The following is a 14,193-nucleotide window of genomic DNA, read 5'->3' as shown; positions in this document are numbered from 1 at the left end:
TAGGTTTAGAAGAAGGTGATAGAAGAAGGTTTTTCCTTCTATCAATGGCCCCCGGGCCTGAGCTGGATTACTCTTCCTGCTACGACTGGTGGATTGATGATTCACTTGCTTAGTCAAATGTGTTGATTGTAAGGAATAAGGCATCTGCTAAATGCCAAAAATGTAAATGTAATGTGTGTGTGTCTTACCACCCCCCGCCACCAGGTGGCCATAGAGTTCGACGGGAACGTGAACATCGCCTTCAGCTGCGTGACGGCGGACTGCAAGATCGTCCACGAGTTCATCGGCGGCTACATCTTCATGTCCACGCGCAGCCGCGAGCAGACGGCCACGCTGAACGAGGAGCTGTTCCACAAACTCACAGGAGGCCACGAGGCTCTGTGATCACCCCCCCGCCCCCCCCCCCCCCCCCCCGCCCCCTGCCCCCCCCTCACGCCCTTACACATGGTACTGCCCAGGGGGAGGCGATACAGTAACTAACCTCATCCCTTCATAAATACATACCTTTACTTTTGTATACTGCTGCACCAACAGACAGTCCCATTGGGGTAGTGGTGGTCTGCCCACGGAGGCGATACAGTAACTAACCTTACCCGTTCATAAATACATACCTTTAACTTTTATATACTGCTGCACCAACAGACAGTCCCATTGGGGTAGTGGTGGTGGTCTAGTCTAGTGGATAGTGAGTTGGACTGGTGGACCGGAAAGTTGTGAGTTCAAATCCCACCTAGGGAACACCACCACTAGTGTTTAGCCCTTGAGTAAGGCACTTAGCCCTAAATTACTCCAAGGGGAATGTCCCTGTAATCTGTAATCTGTAATTGTAATTCGCTTTGCATCAGTATTAGCCCAAATTAGCAGAGGCTGGTGGAGGTAGAAATCGGAGGACAGGCTCATTGTTAATGAATGGAATCGAAACGAGCCTGTCCTCCGATTTCTACCTTGAACAGCCTCTCCTGCCTAATAGGTCAGAAACCAGTGAGTTGACTCGACCAGCGGTCAGTTAGATGATGGTAAGACAAGAGAAAACACCACCCCAAGTTGACCCAATGACCCCAGAGGACCAGAGTTGGTGTGTGTGGGAGACATTGACCCTCCATCACCGAACAACCGCTGGGGGCTTCACAGCACGCCACGCTGTTACAGTACTGGGGACTAGAGAATTATTCTAGCCGTATAGGGATTTTTATCGTTACATAAATCAAAGAGCAGGTGGAATATGAAGAATAAATGTATGTAAAAATGATTAATCGTTCTGAGGTCCATCAATAAATATGTTTATTGGCATATGTTCATACGTTTTCATTTCCTGACGAGGAGTTGGTTGGCTGGTTGGCGTTGTCCTTAAATACCCATTGTGTCAGGGTGGCAATGTGTCCAACTGAACAGGAAGCCACAAATAGCTATCTCTCCTGGCGGTGTGTGTGTGCTTGCGTATGTGTGTGTGTCCTTTCCGATATCAGAAGAAAAGTTGCGACTGTCCGTTGACCAAACCACAGCATGTGTCTGTTTCCCCTCTGATAGCATCCTGGTGTCTCTCCAGACGCCTGACACAGCTAACAGAAACACCCGCCTCTAACCCTGGAACTGCTGCCTCTAACCCTAACCCTGGAACTGCTGCCTCTAACCCTAACCCTGTACTGGAGCGTATGTCTCTCTGTCTGGGTTGGAGTTTCTGTCTTTACATTTACATTTACGGCATTTAGCAGACGCCCTTATTCCATAGCGACTTACAATCAATACATTTGACTAAGCAAGTGAATAATCAATTCACCAGTCGTAGCTGGAAGAGTAATCTAGCTCAGGCCTGGAGCCATTGGCAGTCGTCATGATAGAAGAAGGTTTTTATTTGTAATTTTGTAATTTTTATTTTTTTTATTTTTATAGTAGACACTGGATAGACATTCAAGTACAAGGGGGTAGTAGAAATCTCAAGAGAAACAGTCAGGGGGGGGCGGGGGGGAGCAGGTGTCTCTGGAGCTTCTGTCTGGTGGAAGTTGTCGTTGTTGTGGTTGTTGTGGTTGTTGTTGTCGATGTTGCTGAGGGCTTTTTTCCAAGTGGACAGTGACGCCACAGTCTCTCCAAGGGGGGGGGGGGAGTTCTGGTTCCGAACACGAGCGGGTTTCCATGGAAACAATCTAGGGGGAAACAGCTCTCCATTGGCCGCTGTGCTGACGACAGAACAAGCCTGGCTGCTTTTATCTCCTAAGCCGAGGCTGGCGTGGTGGTCACCCCTCCAGGGGAAGAACACACTCTGAAACACAACGTTCCTGTCGTCACTCATCACTACCCGTCTCTACCCATATCTCATAATAAAATACTAATAATAATAATGTTTTATTTGACCATGCAAATGTATTTGCTCTAGTCATAGTCATCGCCCCTGGAGCAATTAGGAGTTAAGTGCCTTGCTCAAGGGACACATGCAGCTTCCTCCTGAGGCGGGGATTGAACCAGCGACCTTCCAATTGCTGGTGGGGGGGGGGGGGGGAATGGGGGAGGGGGGTGAGGGACTCACCTGTGGGCTTCAGTCTCAGAGCCCGGCTGAAGTACCCTGGGAGCAGTCTCCCCTCAGCGTCCCCTGGAGTCAACAACACCCCGTTCTCTGACCAGAAGAACTGGATACCATCTGGACCACACACACACACACACACACACACACACATAGACACAGACACAGACACAGACATACAGGCACACAGACACAGGCACAGACACAGACACAGATACAGACACAGACACACACACACACACACACACACACGTTTAGACTCTAGTCAGGGGTGCAAACTGGTGATGGCCCAAAAAGGTGACCCATTTTCTTTTTTGTGGCTAACCTTAGGGGGGGGGTAGTGCTAGCACTAATGGTGTTAAATAGATATCGCTAGCACTAACAGTGGTCTAACAATGATGCGTGTGTAAGTAGCGGCAGCCCTGACCTTAACACCTGCAGAATTACTATAGTTTACTGTGACTGTGATGCTGTCTGGAATTGTACCTAGCTCCCTGAAGCTAAACGTTATTTCAACAGCAGCAGAGTTCAGCAGACAAGGAGAATAGTTAGCTCGCGCATCATGTGACTTGGATGAGACTTAGACCCCCTCCCCACCAAAAAATGTTTTGGCGCAGATCTACACAATTCAAATGTATGACATATTTTGAGATAAAAACGGCTAATTTAGCTGCTAATCTGCTATTGTGCTAGGTCGTGGTGAGTCTTACCAGCCAGGGCTTTGGGGAGGTTGATGAATACAGCCAGGTCACAGTCTGTCCTCATCCCTGGAGAACACACACACACACACACACACACACACACACACACACACGTCACAGAGAGTTCCTCTCTAGAAGGCTCTCGCCCTGGGGTAACTCTCCCCCTCTCTCTCTCTCTCTTTCTCCTCTCCTCTTTTTCTACATCTCATCCTACCTCCCGTCTCTCACATACACATTTTAAATGCTTTATTTATGTCCACATAAATGTACAATAAATGTACAAAATACACACACACACACACACACGCACACACACGCATACACACACACACACACACATGATGGAGTTAGACACTGTCATGTCCCCCATACCTACCACACACACACACACACACACACACACACATACACGCACACACACACCACTGATGACCCCGTCCGTCCCAGGCAGGCCCGCGGCCAGGTGGAGGTGTGTCCTGTTCATCCTGCGGAGGCCCTGGGAGCGGATGGAGGGCCAGTGGCGCAGGTAGGACCCGTGGACCGCCTCCAGGGGGCAGTCAGGAGCGCCGGGACGCACCGCCTTCAGCTCCAGGTCCACCACCTGCCCACACGACACACACACGACACACACACACTTATCACTGACACCGCTACTGACACACAACTCAGCCCTTTTACTGCTTATGCTGCTCCATACTAGGGATGTACCCGGATACGAATACGGTATTCGGATAGCACGAATAATGAGATTTAAACAGATACAGATTCTATCCGAAGTCGCTCGATATTATTCGAGCAAGCACTTTTTGTAGAATTGTCCAATATGAATGACCTTGCTATCAAATCATATATCACATAAACATGCATTCCGCGTTTCAAAATAAAAGTCTGAACATTTTGATTGGTTATCCCTTTCACCTGACCGTATCACATACGCACACAGCTTCGTTGACTAAATACAGGACAGTTGCAAGCTCTCTCTGTGACATAGGGTGCAATCGTAAATACGCTCTGGAAATCTGATCTGCACTCATGGAATGTCTCTTGTCCAATCAAATTACTTGGTCCCTTTATGACGTTGAACCCAGTGTGCGCTCCGGCACTCTGAGAGCGAATTTATGAACGCACCCATAATATGTGAATGTGGGTAACATCTATCTACGCCCTCTTAGGATCCCTTAGCTAGCAGAAAGGCTGTCTCTGTCACCTGATTGGCTGGATGACTATGTCTGCTGTCTAGCCGTACCTGCACAGAGTGGCCCTGATTGGCTCGGATCTGCAGTCGCCCGTCCTCCGGGTGAGGGCGGAGCTTAAAGCGCTGCTTGTCATTGGTGGCCACGACCCTCTCCACGTCCGCCAGGGAGAAGGGGCGGAACTGTGGGTGAGCCAGAAGGTCCTCCACCAATAGGAAGCCATCTGGGGGGGAGAGGCTCAATATTGTAATACCGGAGAACCCAAATGAGAGAACCAGAATCAGATTTAGGGTTAGGGTTATTCTGAGTGGGGCAGTCCCACTCATTTTTCATTTTATTTGACAGAGATAGTGAAGACAGACAGGAAAGTAAGGAGAAGAAGGGAGAGAGAAGCATGTCAGCAGGGCATGGGCCGGATTCGAACCCATGCCGACATGGGCATATGTGTGCACTGTAGACCGCGGTGCTAGACCACTGGACCACCCCAGGCAACAGAATTGTGTTTATTATTACATCAATGTACGGATACAATGAGTCAAATGATTGGGTACAGGTTTAATTAGACATGTGGAGATTATGTGGAGATTATGGGCGTCAAGCAGGCAAACGTGTTCATGTGTAGAGATATAATGACACTGATTGAGGTGGCAGGTCAGACGGCTGTCTTACTGCTGTGGTGCCAGTAGGGTAGCAAGGGAGGCTAGAGATATCAACTCCAGTAGATATGCGTTTAATTCAACCGTCAGAACACACTGCTCACCAGGGTTTAAGTGAAGGCCCATCTGGTTGGCTCCATGGCGCAGGGCGAACGACAGGGACTTTGACAGACGGACATCCTTGTCCTGTAAGGTAGCACATTTTTATTTTATTTATTTTTATTTGACCAGAAGAGAAGAAATACTTGTCAACATAGAACAATTCATACAATACATTAGTACGGCAAAGACAGTGAAGATAAATAACTAAAAACAAATAGAAACAAAATCAACTAACCTATGTGTGGAAAGAGAGCAGGGTGTGTGTGTGTGTGTGTGTATGCGTGTGTGTGTGTGTGTGTGTGTGTGTGTGTGTGTGTGTGTGTGTGTGTGTGTCATCAGGTTTAGGGTCGGTGGAGGTAGGAAATCGGAGGACCTCCACCAGCCTCCCCTGTCACATACAGAACAGACTGTAACTCAGAGGCTACCCATTCTAATTATAGCAACACTAGTTATACACAGGACAGGAGTCTCCCTGAGGTTGGTGTGGTGTATCAGGGGGGTATTCCATCAACATTGCTAAAGGAAAATCCAGGCTTCTTTTTTTTTCTATCGCAAGATTGATCAAAATACACCTGGATTTTCCTTTAGTGACGTTGATGGAATACCCCCCAGTACTCTGAATTAGTACCCTTTCCCTCACTATTTTACTTTTGTAAATGACAAAATGACAATTAATTGGAACATGTTCATGTCTCTCACCTCTCCAGCATGACAACCACGCCTCCCTCTTCCTCCTCTTCCTCCTCCTCTTCCTCCTCTGTGTCTGTCAGTGTCCATGTGCTCTTAATGTTCATTAAAGTCAGTCAAACTCTCATCTTTGGCTTCAGTTAACTAGCTACCTAGATACATTTGATTGTGTGTACGCATTCATTTATCTTCGATGAGTGACAAGCAACATGCCTCTAGGACATACGTCCAGACTGTACAACCATGAACCTTTACAACCATGAACCTGCAGTGGAGCAATAAACACCTTTACTGACAACCTAAACATGAGTCGTAAACAAGCATGCCCGTTCTTCTTCTTCTGTTGGATTTAACGGCAGCTTGCATCCTTAACGTTGCACTACTGCCATCTTCTGGATGTATCCAGCTCCTACATTGTCCAGCTCGTCAAAGTCTCCCTATCATTACATGCACATTTACATTAGGGATGCAACCTTAGAAAATATAAACATATTTTAAAAGTCAAAAATAAAAACCCATCTTTTTAATATTGCCTCAAGCATGCATTTCCACTATCACTTCCACTGTGTATATATTCCTATCAAGTATATACTCCTACAATATATACATATGTATTATTATTATTATTATTATTATTATTATTATATTTATTATATACAGTTTGGACACACCTTCTCATTCAATGAGTTTCCTTTATTTTCATGACTATTTGGTACATTGTAGATTTTCACTGAAGGCATCAAAACTATGAATGAACACATAGGAATTATGTATTTAACAATAAAGTGTGAAATAACTCTAAATATGTCTTATATTTTAGATTCCTCAAAGTAGCCACCCTTTGTTTTGTTGTTGTTAATAAAATATATAATAATAATATTAAATATAATATGTGTTAATAATAATATGGTATTATATATTTAATATTATTATTATATATTTTATTAACAACAACAACAAATTATTTTATTAACAACAAAAAAGCAATGGGTGGCTAAGTGTGACTTTACTCGTAAACTTCAAGGTACGGAATTAAATAAACAAAACAAACAAACAAACCCCTATCCAGCGGGTGGCAGTAGAGAGCAGCTTGTTACAATGTGAATGTATCATTTAAACACCATAGAAGAAGCTCTCCGTTCTGCCCAGTAGGTGAGAAATGCTACAACATTATGTCCTAAAATGTCTTTATATGACCGTTGTATGTTGTGCATGGCAACAGTATGTATCGCTACGTGTCTGATAACGAGTCCTTCTTTCAAACACCAGGTTCATTTAGCAGAGAAAGGTTAATGAAAGGGGTTTTATTGAGATAAACTAGCAGCAGCGAGCTAGCAGAAGGGCTACAGTAACAGTAACAGTTTGTCAGAATCAAACAGAATCATTTCTGCAAAACATCTCAGCCTCGAAACATCAGGACTCTCCTAAACTATGACATGTTTAGTTACACAACTAATGTCTAATATGGGGAACTATCCCAGTAGCTCATTGTTACATTCATGTGTATGTGAGGTAAAGGGTGGATGTGATTGTATAAAGGTGGAAAAAACATTTTTCCCTGAGTTGTCCTCATTGGTTAAACTGGTATTAAACACTCATAACATACAGTGATGTTAAATAACTGGTATTATACACTCATAACATACAGTAATGTTAAATAACTGGTATTACACACTCATAACATACAGTAATGTTAAATAACTGGTATTAAACACTCATAACATACAGTAATGTTAAATAACTGGTATTAAACACTCATAACATACAGTGATGTTAAATAACTGGTATTATACACTCATAACATACAGTAATGTTAAATAACTGGTATTACACACTCATAACATACAGTAATGTTAAATAAAGGGGCAAAAGCACAGCCTATTCCTAGGACATTTTCTGACACTTTTATAGCCATGAAAACAAAAATAAATCCAGGCGGGATGTTTGATTAATAATTAATAATAGGGTTAAAATGGCTCATAGTTTAAGTGGCATGCCAAAATCTCATCAGAGAAACTTTAAAGAAAGTTTGGTTGCAAATGACTTTGAGAGGATTTGATGTGCATTCTATTGAAAATCAATTAATCAGTTGCTGTCTCTCTGATCGATTTGCTCAGAAAGGGGACCATTTCCTCTTTGTAGAATCGCACACAGACAATTTATTTATTACATTTCCTTGACATGTTTGTAGTTTTTGGAACTGTATTTCTCAGCTGTAACAAAATGAATGAATCGTTTAACGACCAGTCGGTGGAATTTGTTTTCGGTACAGGTGGGAAAGCTCAATACAGCAGTGTCAAAAACATACATACATTACACACATTGCACATAACTATCACATGGACATGTACACACATAACCACAGGACAAGAACATAGTCAATATTTACCATTTTCAATATTTACCATTTGTATACCCATTTTATTTGTATACAATTTGTATACCCATTGTAACTTCATATTCATTATATTCAGCACCATACCAATGGCTACAAACATGTTCTTTAGTCAAAGAGATATTAGAAAAGGTCTTAAGGAAATTATTCAATGATATCATAGGGGGTAATTTTTCCTTAGGATCCTTTTGACTACAGAACGAAGAAAATTGCAGTTTTCACATGTGTAGACACTGGTATGGTGTTGGAGATAGGCCTAGTTAATGTGATGTTATACCTTTGTGAAGTGTCCCTTTACAGCATTGTTTTCTTATCTCAATTGTCAGATGTGTTGTATAACCGTTGTATAAAAGCAATGGTCCTCTGTGGCTCAGTTGGTAGAGCAGGGTGCTAACAACACTTAGGTTGTGGGTTCGATTCCCTCTAGGACCATATATCCTGAAAAATGTATGCACTCATTGCAATGTAAGTCGCTTTGGATTAAAGCGTCAGCTAAATGGCATATATTATTATTCATATTATTCTATCAATAATGCCCTTGAGGCATTGGTAGAGGTAGATGTCACAGTTAAATGACGCCTGTTGTGTCTCGTGCCTATGAACTCCCTTCACCCGTGACGATATTGACGATAAATTGCGGTCTCTCTGGCATTATTGCTTAATTATACAAAGGTCAAGGAATGTAGGCCTCAGATGTACCAGATGGCTTGTCATTGAGGGAGGGAGAGAGAGAGAGAGAGAGGGAGGGAGAGAGAGAGAGGGAGAGAGAGACAGAGGGAGAGAGAGAGAGAGAGAGAGGGGGGGAGAGGGAGGGAGAAAGAGAGGGAGGGAGAGAGAGGGGGAGAGGGAGGGAGAGAGAGAGAGAGAGGGAGAGAGAGACAGAGGGAGAGAGAGAGAGTCACACAACAAGTGATAAGAAACAAAATACAGTATGGTGCCTCTCCTCTTCCCCTTCCTCCTCCATCTCTCCCTTGTTTAGCCCAGGCCCCCCCGCCCCCCCTTGCTGCTGGCTGTCGCCCCCCCCCCCTGCTTGCTGCTCTGTGTTAGGCCATAACAGCTGAGGCCTCCCCTCCAGGCTCAGGTGGTTGTTCATCATCTCCCTGACAGCAGCAGGACCAGGGACATGAGGGGATCAACACGTTGGAGGAACATATGGTTCATCTTTTTTTTTTTTTTTATGTTTTCCTATGGGGGGACTTGTTTGTTTGACATATGGGGGGACTTGTTTGTGTATGCGGTGGTGATACAGTATGCCAATTGAACCTCAAACCTCTCTGCCATCTGTGGGTGGCGGCTGTGGCGCAGGAGGTAGAGCTGCCGTCTAATGATCGCAAGGTTGCCGCTATTGGTGTGTGAATGGGTGTGTGAATGGGTGAATGAGAGGCCGTTGTAAAGCGCTTTTGGATAAAGGCGCTATATAAGTGCAGTCCATTTACCATTTAAATCTGCCTGACAGGGCTACCTTTTGGTTTGGAGAGGCTGGGATAGCTAAACAGATGATGAGTTGCATCTAAAACATGTCATGTAGCCTAAGCAGTTGTACCTAAAACTAGTGTTGTTCCGATACCATTTTTTGATCCCGATACCGATACCGATACCTGACCGTGCAGTACTTGCCGATACCGAGTACCAATCCGATACCACGGCGTTTGAAAAAACAAAACAAAAAAACATGTTTTTTGAGCCGCATACTCACCTCGATGTAAAATTATTGCTAACACTTAGTCTGGCACTGCTCAAAACCTTTGTAAAACAGGAAAAAATACCAACAGAGAGTGAATACTATAGAACTTTTTTTTTATTGTCTACCTGGTATGGTGACAAGAAAATCAACCCCTTATAAAACCTGAAATGTGGCTCTCACAGATGCCAATCAGTGCAATATCCATTTAAGATATAAAACAGTCGTAGTAGTAGTGCAACAGCAAGTGAACATTTACAAACAAAATAACTTTAGTACTTAAAAAAATAAAAAATAAAAAAAATAAAAATTCGGGTTAGTACTCGCCGATACCAGCATTTTTGTGCGTATCGGTGGCCATGCCGATACTAGTATCGGTATCGGAACAACACTACCTAAAACATGTCATGTAGCCTAAGCAGTTGTATCAGTGGTTTCTGTCCTTGTCTGTGGTGACACAGCTGTTAAACAACTACAACAAAAAATGGAAAACAAAGTGAATACGGTACAACAGCAACTCTCTGTACAAACTGTTAAAAGAGAGCAGGTCAGAGCAACACGATTGGTCCACTGCGCGGTCGGTGTGTTTGCCGGGGCTGCTGGGAGTGGTGATGTCAGGGCTCTGAGCTCAGGACTGATTAACCTTCAACTAATTGGGCCCCTCATCTGTCCTAACCTCCCCCCGTGAACCTGGCACCAGACCTGAGTACCCTTCTCCTCAGTGCTACCCTCTAGGTTAAGTATGATTGGTTTGGACCACTTCGCTATCAAGAGGCAATTAATAACAACTAGAAATATAACTAGAAAGAGGAAGTTCCTAATAAACTAGAAAGAGGAAGTTCCTGAAGAAACTTTGTTGGCTTACTAAAAGTGTAGGCTAATTATGGCTAGATTATGTGCAAATATAGATGTTTTGAGTTTGACACGACGGTCTCTTGTCCCTTAGATCTCCGGGAGGCAGAGCAGCACTTCAACCTCGCCGTCACCATGGAAACCAGGAGGAGGAGGAGACCTTGAGGAGGTCCAGCTGTCTCTCAGACCGCCGTGCGGCGCATTACCACTGTGCCCACCAGAGGGCGCCCTCTTCAACACTCCAGTAGGTGGTTCTTCAACACTTCTTCACAGGCCTGATGTGTTGATCACATGCACAGCGACACACACAGACACATACACACACACACACACACACACACACACACACACCCACACACACACACTCAGGAGACGAGAGAGAACCTTTTCTTCATCAGCATTGTTTTCTCCTCACTCTACTTACTTAGCCATGCCTCCTTGTAACTCTCTCTCTGTGTCTCTCTCTCTCTCTCTGTGTCTCTCTCTCTCTCTGTGTCTCTCTCTCTCTCTCTGTGTCTCTCTCTCTCTCTCTGTCTCTCTCTCTCTGTCTCTCTCTCTCTGTGTCTCTCTCTCTCTGTCTCTCTCTCTCTCTGTCTCTGTCTCTCTCTCTATCTCTCTGTCTCTGTCTCTCTCTGTCTCTCACTCTGTGTCTCTTGTTATGTCTCCCTCCCTCTCCCTCCCTCTCTCTCTCCCTCCCCTCCCTCTCTCTCTCCCTCCCTCTCTCCCTCCCTTCCTCTCCCTCCCCTCCCTCCCTCCCCCTCCTCCTCTCTCCCTTCCTCTCCCTCCCTCTCCAACTCCCTCTCCTCCCTCCCTCCCTCTCCTCCCTCCCTCTCCCCTCCCCCAGACGATGGACTTCCCCCAGCACTCCCAGCAGCTGTTGTCGGGCCTGCGTTCCCAGCGCCAGCGGGGTTTCCTGTGCGACTGCACGGTGCTGGTCGGCTCCTCGCGCTTCCTGGCCCACCGGGCCGTCCTGGCCTCCTGCTCGCCCTTCTTCCACATGTTCTACTCCGAGGCCCAGGGAGGAGGAGGAGGGGGCGGAGGGGGTCCAGGGGGGGGCAGGGGAGGCGGAGGCGGGGGGACTGAGGCGGTCACCCTGGACGCGGACATCGTGACGGCGGCGGCGTTCGGGCTGCTGCTGGACTTCATGTACGAGGGGGCCCTGCGCCTGGACGCCCCGCCGCGCGCCGAGGACGTCCTGGCGGCCGCCAGCTTCCTGCACATGAACGAGGTGGTGCGCGTCTGCAAGAGGAGGCTGCTGCAGCGCCGCCCGCTGGCCGAGGCCGACAGCACGGGGGAGAGGGGGGGGGCGGAGGCGGGGGGGGCGATGACAGGACCCGCCCCCAGGGTAGTCGGCGTGGCGACACAGAGGGTCTCCGGGAGGCGGGAGGAGAGGAGGGGGGTGGGGGTAGGGGTGCGGGTCGCTGGGGTAGGGGTGCACACGCCGCCTCCGCCCCCCCACACCGCCCCCCTCAGCCCCGACGTAGCCGACACCACCCAGCCGGGGATGGAGCTGGGAGCCCCCTCCCTCCACCTCTCTGCCCCGTACGGAGGGGGGGGGCTCAGGCTGGGGGGGGGAGGGGGCTCCTCGGCCCTCTGCAGCCCCTGCAGCTCCACGGAGACGTACGGTCACCATAACAACCACCAGCACCAACCCTCCCCGTCCGCCACGTCGTCGTCCTCCTCCTCTTCCCTCGCCCCCCCCCCGGCGACCGCCTCGCCCGCGGTCGTCACGGCAACACCCCACCTGGACCACAGCGGCTCCTCCAGCTCCAGCCCCACCGTCGCAACACGGCAACACGCCCTCCTCGGCGCGCACCCCCACCCCCACCCCCCCATCAGGATACACCTACCCGCCGTCAGCCTCCAGCCCTCCCCTCACCACAGCCTCCATGCGGCCCCCCGGCCCACGCCACGGCCGCAGGGGGGGAGGGGGAGGGGGAGGGACGCGGGGGAGGCCGTCGGGGCTGGGGCACACTCCAACCTGGAGGAAGGAGGAAGGGTGGAGGAGGTGGAAGAAGAGGAGGAGGAGGAGGTGGAGGAGAAAGCGGACGCGATGGTGGTGAAGGTGAAAGTGGAGGCCATCGTGATCTCAGACGAGGAGCTGGAGGAGGAGGAAGGGAGGGGGAGGGGCGGGGGGAGGGAGGAGGAGGAGGAGGGGGGGATGATGATGATGATGATGGAGGAGGTCAAAGACGGGGACGAGTTTGACGAGGAGGAGGAGGAGGGGGGGGACCACCACCAGAGAGGAGGAGAGGGGCTGGCCAGCCCCCACTACCACCAGTCCCACCAGCACCACCCCTCCCTCCAGCTCCAGATGACCCAGCACCCCCCCTCCGACGGCGCACCCCTCCCCTTCCCCCTGTCGCCCTCCGGCCCCGGCCCCGGCCCCTCCGACACCTCCTCCTCCTTCCCCTCCTTCCTCTTCCCCTCCTCCTCCTCCTCCTCCGCTCAGCAGCAACACTCCTCGTCCTCCTCCGACCAGCCAGGCGGGGGCGGGGGGGGCTACTTCCAGGACTTCCAGGACTCCATGGGGGGCTACGTGGAGGACCTGCCCACCTGCGGGGTCTGCGGGAAGACCTTCTCGTGCGCGTACACCCTGAGGCGGCACGCCATCGTGCACACGCGCGAGCGCCCCTACGAGTGCCGCTACTGCTACCGCAGCTACACACAGTCGGGGGACCTGTACCGCCACATACGCAAGGCGCACGACAACAGTCTGCCGGCCAAACGCAGCAAAGGGGAGGGAGAGCAGCAGCCGCAACCGCAACCGCAACCGCCGCTCAGCTAACACACACACACACACACACACTTGGACCACTTGTCCCCTCTCTCCAAAGCTTGAGACAGACACACACACGTTCGTGTCCCCTCCCCTCTTCTAATGCTGCCAGTGTGACGTCTCCAGAACACAAAACAGGAGGGAGATGAAGATTTGAAGAGAGTGTTGGACGGTTTGTTTGTTTGTTTTTATATTGAGAATATATGAATACCATAAGCTGTTAAACTCGTACTCCCTGTCCCTGTTGTTTGTTACGTGTGAATCTACGACCAACTGTCTTACTGTTCTCTGTGTGCCAACGAGACTTTGTGAAACCTTGACATGTTATTGTGATGATGTTCTCCAGTCGTTGTATACCGAGTCAACACGAGCAGTGCTACTACTACTACAAGTCTTTGGGGGGTAATGGGTTAGTGGATTATGGGTAAAATGTCCATAGTGGCTAAAATGTCATAACCTTTTTTCACAGAATAGGAACACGTGGACCATTTGCACGGTCCAGTATTTGTGTCTTTTAATTCCATCGTCAGTAATAATAAATCACTTGAACACTCTGTCTGCATCTCAATGTTTTAATACCACAGCAGACGTACGATGAAATGTACAAGAGAAAGAGAACACAACAGTTCAGA

The 14,193-nt window shown here is 48.2% G+C and overlaps 2 protein-coding genes and 1 pseudogene across 3 annotated transcripts in view; 2 read left to right on the top strand and 1 right to left on the bottom strand.

Moving 5' to 3' along the window:
- LOC308153221 (fermitin family homolog 3-like) overlaps window positions 1-849 on the top strand; it is a 9,295-nt pseudogene extending 8,446 nt beyond the window's left edge. The window contains exon 8 of the transcript XR_013938015.1: window positions 205-849. The product of XR_013938015.1 is annotated as a fermitin family homolog 3-like (transcript). The remainder of the gene's footprint in view (window positions 1-204) is intronic.
- A 1,263-nt stretch (window positions 850-2,112) lies between these two features.
- On the bottom strand, window positions 2,113-5,944 carry LOC308153332 (tRNA 2'-phosphotransferase 1-like; the record flags this gene model as incomplete). Its single annotated transcript, XM_080526438.1, has 7 exons — window positions 2,113-2,257; window positions 2,522-2,632; window positions 3,226-3,282; window positions 3,640-3,817; window positions 4,463-4,632; window positions 5,170-5,251; window positions 5,867-5,944. The coding sequence occupies 7 exons, from the start codon at window positions 5,942-5,944 to the stop codon at window positions 2,232-2,234; spliced, it is 702 nt and encodes a 233-aa protein (XP_080382564.1). The 3' UTR covers window positions 2,113-2,231.
- Window positions 5,945-10,923: 4,979 nt separating this feature from the next.
- zbtb3 (zinc finger and BTB domain containing 3) lies at window positions 10,924-13,986 on the top strand. The gene is given in 6 exon segments (XM_080526305.1): window positions 10,924-11,026; window positions 11,627-12,080; window positions 12,083-12,134; window positions 12,346-12,781; window positions 12,848-12,904; window positions 13,235-13,986. Coding segments are annotated over 5 exon segments (1,332 nt in total). The 5' UTR covers window positions 10,924-11,026; window positions 11,627-11,629; the 3' UTR covers window positions 13,571-13,986.
- The last annotated feature ends 207 nt before the right edge of the window (window positions 13,987-14,193 follow it).

The sequence above is a fragment of the Nansenia antarctica genome (genome assembly GCF_963989245.1).
Source record: "Nansenia antarctica genome assembly, chromosome: 3".
NCBI classification, from domain to species: domain Eukaryota; kingdom Metazoa; phylum Chordata; class Actinopteri; order Argentiniformes; family Microstomatidae; genus Nansenia; species Nansenia antarctica.
This window is presented reverse-complemented; position numbering and strand designations above follow the sequence as displayed.